Here is a 16,451-nt window from a genome sequence, read left to right on the forward strand (position 1 = left end):
CAGCCGGCGGCTGGAGGCGGGGCCTCACTCTCAGCCTGTCCTGGGAGCCGTGGGATTTGCCATGGACTCTCTCAGCACTAGGGGGAAGAGCTGATTCTCCACCAACCGATCCTGAAGTCCTTCAAAGGAAAGGGGAGCCCCTCTCCTCTCCCTCCTTCCCTCCCAATGCAATCCCAGCCCAGTTCGTCTCAGGCAATGGACAAACCCATCAAGGGCATACTGAAGAGGAGCCGCAGACTCGCAGAGGACAGGTGGGTGAAGGTCGCACAGACCACTAGCGTCTCCCCCCCGCCCCCTCCACTGGTCTCAGTCCTGGTTCACCAATTTCAAACAGTGCCTCCCCGTCCTGCCCACCCCAACGCCCAACAGAGTCTGCCCTGAGAGTGGCCACCCGCGTAGATAGGCCCTCTCACCTTAAACCTCTAGTTCTTGATTCCCCAACAGTGGGAAAGAGACTGTGCATTTACACTCTCTGTCCCTCATGATTTTATATACCTCCATAATATCATATGTATATTTCCTGCATTCTAAGGAATAACAGCTTAGTCTATCCATCCTCTCTCCATAACTCAGTTTGTCAAGTCCTTTTCTGCTCTCTTTCCAGCTTAATGACACTTTTTCCTATCGCAGTGCAACCAAGACTAACACAATACTCCAGGCATGGTCTCAACAGTGTCTTGGACAACCTCAACATGATCTCCCAGCTTCTACATTCCAGTGCCCTGACCGATGAAGGCCATCATACCAAATGCCTTCCTCACCACCATGTCCTGCTGTGACACCACTTTCAGTGAACCATGTACTTGTACACCAAGGCCCCTCGTTCTCCAACAGCCCTGAGGTCCTTGCTGTTCACTGTGAAATTCCATAAGGAAATTCGCAGTGTGGGCAGTTCTATTATCATGTGAAAGTTGTGTCCCAGAGAAACCTCAGATAGTGGTGTCATAAGAACAACGGTGTAAATGGGGAAAAAGGAGATTAGGGATGAGAGGATTTCAGACTCGAGTAACAAAGCTATTTTTTCTGAATTTTCAAAATTAAAGGTGTTTTTAATAGGTATAAGTTTATGCAGTTTTTCAAAGGTAAAACTACTAAAGTCATTTTTTAATAGAGTATCATTGACAAGTCTGAATAGAAGCGATTGCTTGTCAGTTTCTAAAGAAACTCCCTCAAGTGGTGAAACAGACAGCCTGTGTTCTCAGTACACAGTGAGGTCTAATTACTGCTGGGACTTTGCATGTACACAGTTCTTTGTTTCCAAGACAGACGGCTTTTTAAATCTGCTTGTCTATTTCCAAAGTAACTCTGAAGTTGCTCTCTACTTCCCGATCTAAGTTGCATTAGAACCAAATTGACCCAGGTAGTACAAATGGTGATTCCATAACGTTATTATAGCTGGGTGTGGTAATAGGGATAAGCTCCTGCTACCTATTCAACGCTCCCAAAAGCGTGCACCTCAAACAGCCTTGGACAACCAAGTCCATCTCCTGGCCTTCGCGTGTAGCTTAGCTACTAAGCCCCGTGCAACCGTTTCTACTGAGAGGAGAAGGAACAAAGACCAGTTACAGTCACCTTAAAACCAGTCGTTCAGGCAGATGGGGCTCATCAGCTGTGGTTGGAAGCTCATCTAGGAGAAGGAAAACTCTGATCTCAAACCTCCGCTGCCTTGTGGCTGTACCCACTCATGGGGAAGGCGTCAGGAGTAAACCCCCAGGGAAAAGGCAGTCCTACATTGAGTTCAACGCTGAATGGCAGCAACTCCTGCAACACTGCTGGTGCCAAACTGTAGCTGTCTCTGCATGGAGAGCAGGAGCCTGCTGCTTGACAATAGCTTGCCCTCTATATCATACTGCCCTGGCTTGCATAGACAGCCCAATGCAACATCCATGGTTGAGCCCGACCAACGGAGGGCCCTCAGTACAAATGGTGGTCCCTAATCCATCAATCGGGTTATATCCGAATTGCTTTATGGAGACGCACATTGTAGCAGATCTACCTGTATAGTAATGTCCATAACACTTACCACAGTGGGATGTCCTGAACTTCGCTCTGCTACCTTCTCTCTTGCAGTCAAAAGAAATCACAGAAATGGGATGAGATGAACATAATTGCTACCTACAAGCCTTTGGAAAAGGATTATGGGCACATGACCATCGACGAAGTTAAAACTCCTTTCAGGTACAGCAAGACGTCCATTTGTGCACCAGTTATCCAGTAATGGATCTCCACATTCCAAGTCAAGTTTATTGTCATTTAACTATATACATGTATACCGTCAAACGAGACATTTCTCCAGTCCAGAGTCTAAAGCACAGTAGTGCACATAATACGCATGTGACACACAATAACTTAGGATAGTGAGAATTGAATCAACAAATACATTACACATAGATAAAAAAGTAATGTGCATAAATTAAATATTGTCAGGTATAGAACAGATTCTTTGGTGACACTTCGAATGTGATGTGGCAGGATGTTCAGAAGCCTAATGGCCAGAGGGAAGAAACTGTTTCCCATCCTGACTGCTATTGTCTTTCTGCATCGGAGTCTCCTCCCTAATGGTAGAAAGTCAAAGGAGATGCTGGATGGATGGGTGGGATCCTTGATAATACAAAGGGTCCTGCATACCCAGCGCTCCTGGTAAATGTCCCCGATGGATGGTAGGGAGACCCCTATGATCCTCTCAACTGTTCTCACAGTACTTTGTAGCGACGATGTTTGGTTTTTCCCAAACCAGGTGGACATGTAGTTTGTCAGGACACTCTCAATGGTGCCTCTGTAAAATGCATTCGAGGGATCAATTTCCTTAATCTCCTCAAGAAGTGGAGACACTGCTGTACTTTCTTGTTCAGGGAGGTGATATTGAGAGATCGGATGAGGCCTTTGGTGATATGAAATCCCAGAAAGTGAGATTTAGAAGCAAGCAAATGGTAAAAGGAAATTATAAAGATTGTATAAGGGTTTCTGCCCCCCAATTCAGAGACCTCGGGAGCTGTGTGAGTGTGTGTGTTGGGGAACGGGGGAGTTTATTGTCTCTCTGTGATCATGTGGGTTTCACTGGGCCCCAGTATTCGCCTACATCCGAACAACGTTCAGCATCGGTGGGTTAATCAGTAGCTGTGAATTATAGTTGGCAGATTAAAGGACTATTTCCAATTGTCTATGTTTTTCTGAGGGCAGAGTAGAAGGAGCTTCACTTTGTGTCTGACCCTGGGAGTGTGTGATGGAATAGTGTAGAGGCAGTCATGATACATGTCATGAAATTCATTGTGGCAGTGGTACAATGATATACATAATAATAGAGAAAAAAGCCATGAAATACAGTATATAATTATTATTTAATATATTCATATATTATTTATATCTAAATAGTTAAATTAAATAAGTAGTGTAAAAATAGAAATAAAAAAGTAGTGAGTTAGTGTTCATGGGTTCAATGTTCATTCAGAAATCGGATGGCAGAGGGGAAGAACTGTTCTTGAAATGCTGAGCTTGTGTTTTCAGACTCCTGTACCTCCTCCCTGATGGTGGCAGTGAGAACAAGGCATAATCCGGGTGGTGGAGGTGGTTAACGATGGACACCGCCTTTTTGAGGCATCGCTCCTTGAAGATGTCCTGGATACTATGGAGGCCAGTGGTCATGATGGAGCTGACTGAGTTTACGACTCTCTGCAGCTCACTACAATCTGATTCTGTAGCCCCCCCACCCCCATCCCCATACCAGACGGTGTTTCAGCCAGTTCAGATGCTCTCCCTGGTACATCTGTAGAAATTTGGAAGTGTCTTTGGTGACATACTAAATCTCGAACTCCTATTGAAATACGGTCGCTCTTTGTGTCTGCATCGATAGAACAAGTATGAAGGGCCAAATAGCCTATTTGTTCCAATTTTCTGGATATTAAAAAGAATCTCATATTTTGTTTTATGGAATGAGGCCATTTGGCCTGTCAAGTCCATACCATCATTTCCATTCCCCCAGTTAGTACCCTGTAACTTATGCTCACCCACACATGACCCTTTCTCCTGAAGTTGGGATTGAACCTGGGCAACTAGTGCTGTGAGGCAGCTATTTTATTTAGAGATAGAGTACAGAATAGGTCCTTTTGGCCTATCAAGCCGCACTGCCCACAACCCATCATTTTAACCCTTGTCTAATTACAGCACAGTGCAAGGAAACAGAACACGAGGAGAAACCCATGCAGAAAGAATGTTCAAACTTTCTTACAGAGGACACCAGAACTGAAGTCCAAACTCCAGTGCCTAAAACTCTTAGAGTGTCATGCTAAACACTGCAGTACCATGGCACTGCACTACCTGCTGCTCCGCTGTTCAGCCCTGTTTGGGCAGGTGGGCATTCTGCAGGAAAATGGCACTGCCAGGGTCACTTATGATCTGGATGGTTGGTGGAATTTATTCCAATGGTGAGATGGTGAGGAGGTTCTGGTGAGATGGAGAAAGGATGGCGGTGGGATGGAGAGGAGATACAGAGAAAATGATGGTGAGATGATGAGTGGATGGTGGTGAGACGGTGAGCAGATGGTGGTGAGATGATGAGATGATGGTGAATGGAGAGGAAATGGTCATGAGATGAGAAGATGGGGAGATTGAGGTGAGATGGTCAGGTTATGATGGTGAGATAGAGAGGGCGATAAGATGAGAGCAGACAGTGTGATGGAGAGGAGATGGCAAGATGGAGATGTGATGGTGGTGAGATGGTATGGAGATGATGGAGAGGACAAAGTGGTGGGATTGAGATGTAATGGAGGTGCATTGGAGAGGTTATGGTGATGAGATGGAGAGAAGATGCTGAGATGGAGAGAAGGTGGTGAGATGATGAGATTGTGGCGAGATGGAGAGGAAGTGGTGATGAGATGGTGTGAGATGGTGAGGAGATGGTGAGATGAGGAGATCATAGTGAGATGAGGAGGAGATGGTAGTGAGATGATGAGATGGTGGTGTGATGGAGAGGTTATGGTGGTGAGATTGTGAGGAGATAGATGGAGAGGTTATGGTGTGAGATGGAGAGGAGTTCATGGTGAGGTAATGAGAAGATGTTGAGGAGAGGACATGGTGAGATGGTGGTGAGGTGGAGAGATTATGGTGGTGAGATGGAAAGGAGTTGGTGAATTGGAGAGGATGTAGTGGTGAGATGCAGAGGAGATGGTGTGAGATGGTGATGAGGTGGTCTTGAGATGGGGAGCAGATGGTGTGAGCCTGGTGGGGAGTTGAAACGGAGATGGTCAAGTTGTGAGGAGGTGGTAGTGAGATGGAGGAGAGATGGTGCTGAGATGGAGAAGAGATGGTGTGAGATGGTGATGATGTGGTGGTGACATGGAGAGCAGATGGTGTTGAGATGGTGAAAGCCTGGTGGGGAGATGGAGAGGAGATGGTGTCAAGATGGTGAGGGGTTGGTGGGGAGATTGAGAGGAGATGGTGAGATGATAAGAAGATATCTTTGAGAAAGGGAGGAAATGTTTGAGATAGTGTGGAGATGTGGTGAGCTGGAGAGGAGATGGTGCTGAGGTAGGTGATGGTTGTGAGATGGGTGGGAAATGGTGGTGAGATGGTGCTGAGGGAGAGGAGAAGGTGGTGAGATGTTGATGAGATGATGGTGCCATGGAGAGGAGATGGTGGTGATATGGAGAGGAGATAATGGTGAGATAGAGAGATGATACTGGTGAGATGGGGTGAGGTGGAGAGGAGATCATGGGGAGATGATGAGAATATGGTGGGGTGATGATGAGATAGTGGTGAGATGGAGAGTTGATGGTGTTGATGGTGGTTAAATAATGAGTAGCTGGTGAGATGGAGATGTTATGGTGATGAGATGGTAGTGAGATGGAGAGCACATGGTAATGAGATAGATAGAGAGGAGATGGTGGTGAGATGGAGAGCTGATGCTGGTGAGATGTTGGTGCAATAGTGAAGTGATGGTGGTGAGATGGTTATGAGCTGGGAAGGAGATAGCAGTGCCATGGAGAGGGAATGGTGGTGAGATGGAGAGGAGGTGGCGGGGAGATGATGAGGAGATAGTGGTGAGATGGAGAAGTGACGTTGCTAAGATAGAGAGGAGATGATGGTAAGATGGAGAGGTGATGCTGGTGAGATGGAGAGGAGATGGTGGGGAGATGATGAGAATGTGGTGGGGAGTGATGTGGAGATAGTGATGAGATGGAGATGTTATGATGATAAGAAGTTAATGAAATTGAGAGGAGATGGCAGTGAGATGGCGAGGAGATGGTTGAGATGGTGAGGAGATAGAGAGTAGAAGGTGGTGAGTGGAGATGTTATAGTGGAGAGATAGTAGTGAGATGGGGAGGAGATGGCGATGAGAGGGAGAGGAGTTGGTGAGAAGCAGAGGAGATGGTGATATGGTGAGGTTATGGTGGTGAGCTGTAAAGGTGATGGTGTTGAGATGATAAGTTGGTGGTGAGATGGAGAGGAGATGGTGAGATGGTGTGGAGATGATGGTGAGATGGAGAGGTGGTGCGATAGTGAGATGGAGAGGCTATGGTGGTGAGATGTTGAACAGATGGTGGTGAGGTTCAGAGGGGAGGATGGTGCAATGGAGAAGTGATGGTAGTGAGCTGGGGAGGTTATAGTGGTGAGGTGGAGAGGAGATGGTGATGAGAGGGAGAGGAATTGGTGAGATGCAGAGGAGGGTGAGATGATGAAGTTATAGTGGTGGTAACATGGAGAAGGGATGGTGGTGAGATTATAAGAAGATGTTGAGAAGGAGAGGAGATTGTGGTGAGATGATAAGGAGATGCTGGTGAGATGGAGAGAAGATACCACCAATGGAGTCATAGAGTCATCCAGCACAAAATCAGTGCCATCAGCCCATCTTGTTCACGCTGACCAGGATGCCCATCTAATCAGCCACATTTGCCTACATTTGACCCGTATCCCCTTCCTCATAAGGACCCTCTCCATTGGTAAAGCAAGCTGAAGGGCCAACTGGCCTATTTGTTCCAATATTCTGGAATATCATATTTTAGGTTTTGTGGAATGAGGCCATTCGGCCTGTCAAGTCCATGCCATCACTCCCATTCTCCCCACTTATTACCATGTAACATTTGCTCACCTGCACATGCCCCTTTCTCCTAAGTTGGGATCAAACCTGGGTAACTAGAGATGTGAGGCTGTTATTTTATTTAGAGACAGAGTGCAGAATAGGCCTTTCTAGCCCATCGACCCACGCAGCCCAACCTACTGTTTTAACCCTCATTTATTCACGGCACAGTTTACAATAACCAATCTTCCTACAAACCGAGATGTCTTTGGACTGTGCGAGGAAATTGGAGCACCAGGAAGAACCCACAGTTACCGGAAGAATGTACAAACCTTTTTTTTTTAACAGAGGATGCCAGAGTTGAAGTTCAAACTCCAATGCCCAAGCTGTAATAGCGTTGTGTTGATCACTATACGACTGTAGTATTGTGTTACCTGCTGCTCCACAGTGCCACCCAGTTTGGGCACATGGCCATTGTGCAGGAAAATGGGACTGCGGCCTAAGGTCAATCATGAACTGGATGGTCAATGGCTTGCGTCCCAAGAGTGAGATGGTGAAGAGATGGTGGTGATATGGAGAGGAGATGGTGAGGAAATTGTGGTTAGATGGAGGAGATGGTGGTGAGATGGTGAGGAGATATTGGTGAGGTGGTGAGGTTATGGTGGTGAGGTGGCAAGGTTATGGTAGACAGATGAGATGGTGGTGAGATGGAGAGGAGATGGAGAGAAGATGGAGGTGAGATAGTGGTGAGATGGAGAAAAGATGGTGATGAGATTCAGAGGAGGTGGTGAGCTGGTGAGATGGTGATAAGATGATAGATGGAGGGGAGATGGTGGTCAGATGGTGAGGAGATGGCGATAAGATGGAGAGATCGTGGTGAGATGGACAGGAAATGGTGATGAGGTGGAGAGGTTGTGGTAGACAGATGATGAGGATATGGTTGTGAGATGGTGGTTAGGTGGAGAAGAGATGGTGAGATGGAGAGGACATCGTGAGGAGAAGATGGTGAGATGAGGACATGGTGGTGAGATGGAAGGAAGATGGTGGTGAGATGGAGAGGTTATGATAGTGAGATGGAGAGCAGATGGTGGTGAGATGATGAGAAGATTGTGCTGAAAAGAAAAGGAGATGGTGAGGGTATGGTGGTGAGATGGTGAGGTGATGCTGGTGAGATTCAGAGGAGACATTGCACATAGGGTTACAGTCATACAGCAGAAAAACAGTCCCTTCAGCCCAGCACGTTCATGCCAACCAGGATGCCCATCTGTTAGCCCCATTTTCCCACATTTGACCCACATCCCCTTCCTCTCATTAAGGACTCTCATCATTCAGTATGTGCCCTGTAACGGAAGGGAGGAGGTACAGGGGCCTTGAAGACCCGCACATTTATGAACAGCATCTTCCCCTCTCCCAAAAGATTTCTTAATGGTCCATAAATGTATGAACTCTACCTCACTGTTCCTCTTTTGTTCTATTGATTTTTGTTTATTATAAATAAGATTTTTGTCTTGCATAGTAATGTTGCCACTAAACAATAAATTTCACAACATGTGGCAGAGATAATAAACTTGATTCTCATTCCATGTACCTGTCCAAATGTAGTTCAAGTGTTGATAATGTACCCACCTCAGTCTTATCGTCTGGCAGCTCATTCCATATATGAACCACCCTCTGGGTGAGAAGTTGCCCCTTGGATTCCTATTAAAACTCTCCCCTTTCACCTCAAACCTTTTCACTCTAGCTCTCGATTCCCAAAGTCTGTGCCTACCTCTTGTGACTTTCAAGGATCAGGGGTCAACTTCATGAACACTACATCACTACTTTTTAAATTACTATCTGGCACTACTTACTTTATTTAACAATTTTATATAGGGTGCCTAAGACTTTTGCATAATACTGTAGTAATTTTATATATTGCACTGTTACTGCTGCAGCAAAAAAAAAACACATTTCATGACATTTTTGAATGATGATAAGCCTGATTCTGATGTGGGTCTCTTTTGCGGACTGAGAGTGGGGAGAGGGCAATGAGAGGGGAATCATGCTTGGGAATAGGGGAAGGTAGAGATGTTCTGTCATGATCAATACTGTAAATCAATTGTTTGGAGTCAAATGACCTTGCCTGGCACCCCTTCTCTGCCACCTGGCCCACACCCCTCCCTCGGTGCTTCACCTTCGTCATTCCCAACATCTTTTCCTCTTGCCAAACCCAGTCTCTGCTCCACGTTGACAAATACAGTACAGTGTAAAAGCCTTAGGCTTTACATACACCTAAGAATTTTGCACGGTACTGTACAGTTGTGTGTATTAAGAATTTGCTGTGATACGTTAGCACAACATGCAACAAAATAAAACTAAAATACCATTCAAAAATTATGAAGAATAATCTAAAGACTAAAGTTATGGAACAAATTGAGCATAAATTATAAATACCAGCATGTATTTACTATGTAAACTGCCTTATTAAAAAGTGGTTTAAAGTGTATACAGTGTAGTGACTAAGGTAATAATTAGAGGAGAGGGCAGAGGTCTAACTGGGATGCTTGATCAGATAAACTTCTTGGGGGAAGAAACTTAAGATGGTGTGAAGTTATAGTCTTAATCACCCCATATAGCTTTTTGAAAAGGAGATTTGCCATGTGGGTAGTTTTTGTAATGTCAAGGACTGTGTAGTGGCTCCCCACATCAAACAAAGTCATTCCCAGGCATTCTCCATTAAGGGGATCCATCAATAGACAAGCCCTTAGCAGAACATCATATCCAACTCCAGTGATCGTATCACCACACTACTATCTCTATAAACCTCTATTTCATACAGAGTTACAAGGTCACCCCTCGGGGTCTCGGTTTATTTTCAAATTCAAAAGTTCAAGGTAAAATTTATTATCAGAGTACATACGAGGGGAGGTTGATAATTTTGTGGCCTAAGGTAGAAGGAGTCAATTTTAGAAAACCTAGCACATTTATTTTTCCTACATTTACACACTTAGTCCAGCGGTCATGGAGCATATGGATCCCTTCTTTGTAGAAGTCGGTGTCTTGGACCTCCAGAAGTGGTCCACAGCAGGAGTGATTGATAAGTTCGTGGCCTGAGGTAGAAGGAGATGAGTTATTAACTTCAAACTTTCTGCATTTTCACTCAAAAAGTTGAACTGCATGTGCATGTGATGAGAGCTGTATAACTCATCTCCTTGTACCTTAGGCCACAAACTTATCAATCACTCCTGCTGTGGACACTTTCTGGAGATCCAAGATCCGTATGCTCCACGACCACTGGACTAAGTGTGTAAATGTAGGAGGGGACTATGTTGAAAAATAAATGTGCTAGGTTTTCTAAAATTGACTCCTTCTACCTTAGGTCACGAACTTATCAATCACACTTTGTACATGTCACCATATACATCCCTGAGATTCTTTTTCCTGTGGGCATACTCAGCAAAACTATAGAAGAGTAACCGTAAACAAGATCAATGAACAACAAATTTTGCAAATGTAAATAAATAGCAATAAATAATGAGAACATGAGATAACAAGGTACAGAGTCCTTGAAGTGAGATCATTGGTTGTGGGAACATCAGAAATAGAATGAGTGTTCTTTTGTTCAAGAGCCTGATGGTTGAGGGGTAGTAACTTGTTGAACCTGGTGGTGTGAGTCCTGAGGCTCTTGTACCTTCTACCTGATGGCAGCAGTGAGAAGAGAGCATGTCCTGGGTGGTGGGGATCTCTGATGATGGATACTGCTTTCCTGCAACAAATCATGTAGATGTGCTCAATGGTTGGGAAGGCTTTACCCGTGATGTACTGGGCCAAATCCACTGTAGGATTTTCCGCTCAAAGGCATTGGAGTTTCCAAATCAGACTGTAATGCAGCCAGTCAATACACTTTACACCACACACCTATAGAAGTTTGTCAAGGTTTTTGGTGACGTACCCAATCTCCACAGATTGCTAAGGAAGTAAGGATTCCTAAAAAGTTGGGGGATACCATGAATTGCAAATGTGATTGCACTGAACTGGATCTTGTCCAGAGGATAGGGTGACCTCTGTGTTATCTAACTGTCCTTTCCTTCAGGTACAACCCTGACGATGAGGCAGGAAGCAGCTCGGGACCTACTTTCTCTGTGGATGAACTGAGAACAAGGTACAATTATCTTCTGGTTCACTCTATTGGATCTCTGTTTACTTTCTGATCCTTAGGGTTCTTCCGGGAGTCAGGAATGATGAGCAGTCTTAATTCCAAGATTTCAGTTTATTTTAGAGTACAAACTAAAACACAAATACTAAGCAAACTAAATACTGTAAAGAGCTGAGAGACGTTGCTGAGGTCAATGGGAAGACAAAAGATAGAAAAGAAACCAAATCTGAAAAATCCATCACTTTTATAGATAAGATGAGGAGAATTCCTTAGATAGGATTAAACTAGTTAACAGGTTATATAGTTACAACAAGTACATCACGTGGTTAATATACTAATACTTAGCCAATGAAAAATGAGAAAGGTGAAAAACCGTTAGTTTAACTGCTATACCACTTTCTGCCAGTGAGTGTAAAAATGAGTTTGTTAAAAAGTAAAAATCTTATAAACTGTATTATTAAAAAAACCAGTAGTTTCAACAATTCCTTGCTTTGTGGACAGATTAATGGGATGGGTGTGTTTGATTGCAAAATTGGTGGGATAATTGTGGGTTCAGATGGAAGTTGTCTGTGAGCTCAGATGGAAGTGTGAAGATGTAAACCGGATTGAAGTGCATGGGATTGCTAGCACCTTGGGAGTTCGGATTCAGAATTGGCTTGCCCATAGAAGGCAGAAGGGTGGTGGATGTGTTTGGAGGTCTGGGTCCAGTGGTGTTCCTCTGGGACCTCTGCTGTTTGTGATACATTGTATGTCAATGATTTGGATAAAAATGTAGCTGGGTGGGTTCATAATTTTTCAGATGACACAAAGATTGGTGGAGTTGTGGACAGAGTACAGAGCTATCAAAGGACAGAGAAGGTGGTGTTGTGTATAGTGTAGAAGTTTGTCATACGTTACAATGGGATATTGATAGGATGCAGAGCTGGCAGATGGAGTTCAATCCAGGAAACTGAATTGATTCACTTTGGAAGGTTGAACTTGAGGACAAAGTACAGAGTTAATGTAGAATTCTGAGCAGTGTGGAGGAACAAAGGGATCTTGGGTCCACGTTGATACATTCCTCAAAGTTGCTGCACAAGTTGATCGGGTGGTTAAGGAGGCATATGGTGTGTTTACTTTCATTATTCAGGGGATTGAGTTTAAGTGACATGAGGTAATGTTACAGCTCTATAAAACTCTGGTTAGACCACACTTAAGAGTATTGTATTCAGTTCTGATTCCCTCATAAGAAGGATGTGAAAGCTTTAGAGAGGGTGTAGAGGAGACTTACTAGGCTGGTTCCTGGATTAGAGAGCATGTATTATGAAGAAGGTTGGATTGAGCTAGGGTTTTTATTCTTGGAGCAAAGGAGGATGAGGGACAAATGGATAGAGGGCTGCAAGATGATTCGATTAGATTAGATTATGAGGACACTCAGTCCTCGTTTATTGTCATTTAGAAATGCATGCATTAAAAAATGATACAATGTTCCTCCAGAATGATATCACAGAAACACAGGACAAACCAAGACTAAAACTGACAAAACCACATAATTATAACATATAGTTACAACAGTGCAAAGCAATACCATAATTTGATAAAGAGCAGACCATGGGCAGGGTAAAAAAAAAAGTCTCAAAGTCCCGATAGACTCATCATCTCACGCAGGCGGCAGAAGGGAGAAACTCTCCCCGCCATGAACCTGCAAGCGCTGCCAACTTGCCGATGCAGCACCATTGGAAGCACCAGACCACAGCGGACTCAGAGTCTGTCCGAAAACTTTGAGCCTCCGACCAGCCCCTCCGACACAGCCTCTCTGAGCACCACTCTCTGCCGAGCGCTTCGACCCCACCCTGGCCTCCAAGCAACAAGCAAAGCCGAGGACTCGGGGCCTTCCCCTCCGGAGATTTTGGACCACACAGTATCAGCGGCAGCGAAGCAGGCATTTCAGAAGTTTCACTAGATGTTCCTCTGTGCTCTCACGTCTGTCTCCATCAAATCAGGATTGTGCACGGCATCCTACTTGACAAATAACAGACATCACCACCGGAGTGGCCGCTGCGAGCTGCGTCGCGCCGCCATCTTCTCCTCCCGCCTCCCGCCTCCCGCCTCCCGATAAGAGGCAGAGATAGAGTAGATAGCCAGCTCCTTTTTTTTTCTCAGGGAGGAAATAGCTAATATGTGAGAGCATAATGTTAAGGTGATTGGAGGAAAGTTTAGGGAGAATATCAGACGTGTTTTTTGCGTAAAGAGTAGTGGGTGCGTGGAACACCCTGCCGGGGGTGGTGGCAGTGACTGATACAGTAGAGACATTTAAGAGACATATAAAAGCAAGGGTGTAATGTCGAGGCTTTATAAGGCACTGGTGAGGCCTCATTTGGTGTATTGTGAGCAGTTTTGGGCCACCTATCTAAAAAAGGATGTGCTGACATTGGAGAGGGTTCAAAGGAGGTTCATGAAATGATTCTGGGATTGAACAGTTTATCATATGAGGAGCGTTTGATGGCTCTGATGGCAATGTACTCATTGGAATACAGAAGAATGAGAGGTGACCTCATTTAAACCTATTTAAATGTAAATGTTGAAAGGCCTCGATATAGTGGACGTGGGGAGGATGTTTCCTGTGGTGGGAGAGGACACAGCCTCAGGATAGAATGGAGATGAGGACAATCCTTTTAGCCAGAGGGTGGTGAATCTGTGGAATTCTTGCCACAGGCAGCTGTGGAGGCCAGGTCAATGGATATATTTAAGGCAGAGGTTGATAGATTCTTGCTTAGTCAGGGCATGAAGGGATACGGGGAGAAGGCAGGAGATTAGGGCTGACAGGGAAAATGGATCAGCCATGATGTAATGATGGAGCAGACTCGATGGGTCAAATGGCCTAATTCTGCTCCTATGTCTTATATGAGGATATAAGGATATCCATGGGCCTATATAAGAAAGGATTATGGGCTGCTTAGGAGGGAGGAGTTAGATTGATGGTGGAATATGTTTATAGAGTATGGGTTGGCACAGCATTGTGGGTGAAGGGTTCGTACTGTGCTGTACTGTTCTGTGATCAGAGAGGGTGGAGAAGTGGTCTGCCAAGTGTAAGGTGCTGTGATCTCGGAGGTCCAATGTAAGGGAGCACGTTCAAATGCAGGGTCCTTAACAGCTTTGTCCATTGTGGTCTGAAAGTGGCCACACAAATCGATGGGATGGTAAAAGAGGCATATGGCATATTTGCCTTCATTGGTCGGGGACAGTGAAAATAGGGGTCAGGAAGTCAGGTTGCAGCTGTGTGAAAGTTTGGTTTGGCTGCTCCTGGAGTGTTGTCTGCAGTTCAGTCCTCTCTGCTACCGGGAGGAATTAACAGTTTTGGAGAGGATGCAGGACGCTGCCTGGATTAGATATTTACCTTCCCTCCACCCTCCAGCTTCTGCAGAGGCTGCTCTCTCCATGATCCCTTTGTCCATTTGTCCCTCCCCACTAATCTCCCTCTGGCACTTATCCCCGCGAATGGCCAAAGTGCTAGACCTGCCCATTCACCTCCTCCCTCACTTCTCCTCAGGGCCCCAGGCAGTCCTTCCAACACCTCACTTGTGAATCTCTCGGCTGGCATCGTCACTTGTGTCCAGTGCTCCCGATGCAACCTTCTCTACACCAGTGAAACCCATCATAAATAGAGGGACCGCTTCGTCAATCATCTCTGCTCCATCCACTAAAAGCGGGACTTCCCGGTATCCAAACATATTAATTCCCATTCCCATTCCTGTTCCGACGTGTCAATCCATAGCCAACTCTTGTTCCAAGACAAGGCCAACTCAGATTGGAGGAGCAGCACCTTATATTCCATCTGGGTACCCTCCAACTGGATAGCATGAATATAGATTTCTCTTTCGGGTAAAAAAAATTCCCTCCCCTTCCCCTCTTTTTTTGGTGGAGGCAGATACACTCGTGAAGTTTAAGAGACTGCTAGACAGGTATATGGAGGAATCTAAGGTGGGGTCTTATATGGGAGGCCGGGTTTGAGGGTCGGCACAACATTGTGGGCCGAAGGGCCTGTACTGTGCTGTACTATTCTATGTTCTATGTTTATTCTATTCCCCACTCTGGCCTCTTAATTATCACCTGCCTATCACCTCCCCCTGGGTCCCCTCCTCCTTCCTTTTCTCCTGTGGCCCACTCTCCTCTCTTATCAGATTCTTTCTTCTCCTGTCCTTGACCTTTCCCACCCACCTGACATCACCTGTCACCTGTCACCTTCGGGCTAGCCTCCTTCCCCTCACCCTCACTCTTTTATTCTGCTGTCTTCCCCCTTCCTTTCTATTTCTAAAGGAGGGTCTCAGTCCAAAAAGTCGACTGTTTATTCATCTCTGTAGATGCTGCCTGACCTGCTGAGTTCCTCCAGCGCTTTGTGTGTGCTGCCTTGGATTAGAGGGCAAACTTAGGTTGTTTCCTCTGGGGCACTGGGGGTTGAGGGGAGATCTGATAGAAGCTTATAAAAATGTAAGTCGTCGATAGTCAAATCTTTTTCTCTGGGTGGAAATGTCAAATATTGGAGGGAATGTATTTGCATGGGGGGCGGGGGCTGGGGAAGAACCTTAGGGAGATATGTGGGACAATTTCTTTCACACAGTGCTGGGTGTCTGGAAGGGCCAGGGGTGGTGGTGGAGGCAGATATGACAGGCATGTTTGCAGGAGTAGAGGAAGAGTGAAAGAGTGAGCGAGAGAGAACAATGGAGGGGGGACTGTGAGATAGAGAGATGGGAGGAGGGAGGGAGAAGGAGAGAAAGAGAATGACTCAGACAGAGAAGAGGGGGAGATAGAGAAAAACAATGGAGGAGAGAAAGATAACTGAGAGAGAAGATAGAGGGAGATAGAGAGAGGGAGGGAGTCATGCAGGGAGGGGGGAGACAAAACAATGGATGGAAGGGAGAGAGAGAAGGGAGAGAGAGGAGGGAGTGAGAAGAGGAGGAGGAGGAGGGAGGGGTAGGGAGGGAGAGGGAGGGAGGAGTAGAAAAATAGGTAGGGGAGAGAGGGAGGAAGGTGGAGAGAGAAGGAGGGGAGAGAGAAAGAGAGGGAGAGAGAGAGGAGGGTGAGAGATAGGGAGGAAGAGAGAGATGGGGAGGGAGGAAAGAGAAAGAGAATAGACAGGGAGAGAGAGAGATGGGAGGGAGAGGGAGAGAGAGAGAAAGAAAAAGTAATGGAGAGAGCGATAACAGAGACAGAGAAGAGAGAGAGATAGAAAGAGGGAGAGTTAGGCAGGGAGAGAGAGGGGGAGAAAAAACAATAGATGGGAGGGAGAAAGAGGGAGAGAGCAAGACAGGAGAGAGTGAGAAATGG

General features: G+C 45.6%; 1 protein-coding gene across 4 annotated transcripts in view; it reads left to right on the forward strand.

The window, feature by feature from the left end:
- The window catches only part of LOC134346269 (protein phosphatase inhibitor 2-like), a 71,776-nt gene continuing 55,325 nt past the window's right edge, over nt 1–16,451 (forward strand). For all 4 annotated transcript variants that reach the window (XM_063047611.1, XM_063047613.1, XM_063047614.1 and 1 more), the window contains exons 1-3: nt 1–251; nt 2,071–2,178; nt 11,085–11,153. In XM_063047611.1, the coding sequence (XP_062903681.1) occupies nt 166–251; nt 2,071–2,178; nt 11,085–11,153 (263 nt within the window). In that variant the 5' untranslated portion in view covers nt 1–165. The remainder of the gene's footprint in view (nt 252–2,070; nt 2,179–11,084; nt 11,154–16,451) is intronic.

The sequence above is a fragment of the Mobula hypostoma genome, chromosome 5, assembly GCF_963921235.1.
Source record: "Mobula hypostoma chromosome 5, sMobHyp1.1, whole genome shotgun sequence".
Taxonomy (NCBI): domain Eukaryota; kingdom Metazoa; phylum Chordata; class Chondrichthyes; order Myliobatiformes; family Myliobatidae; genus Mobula; species Mobula hypostoma.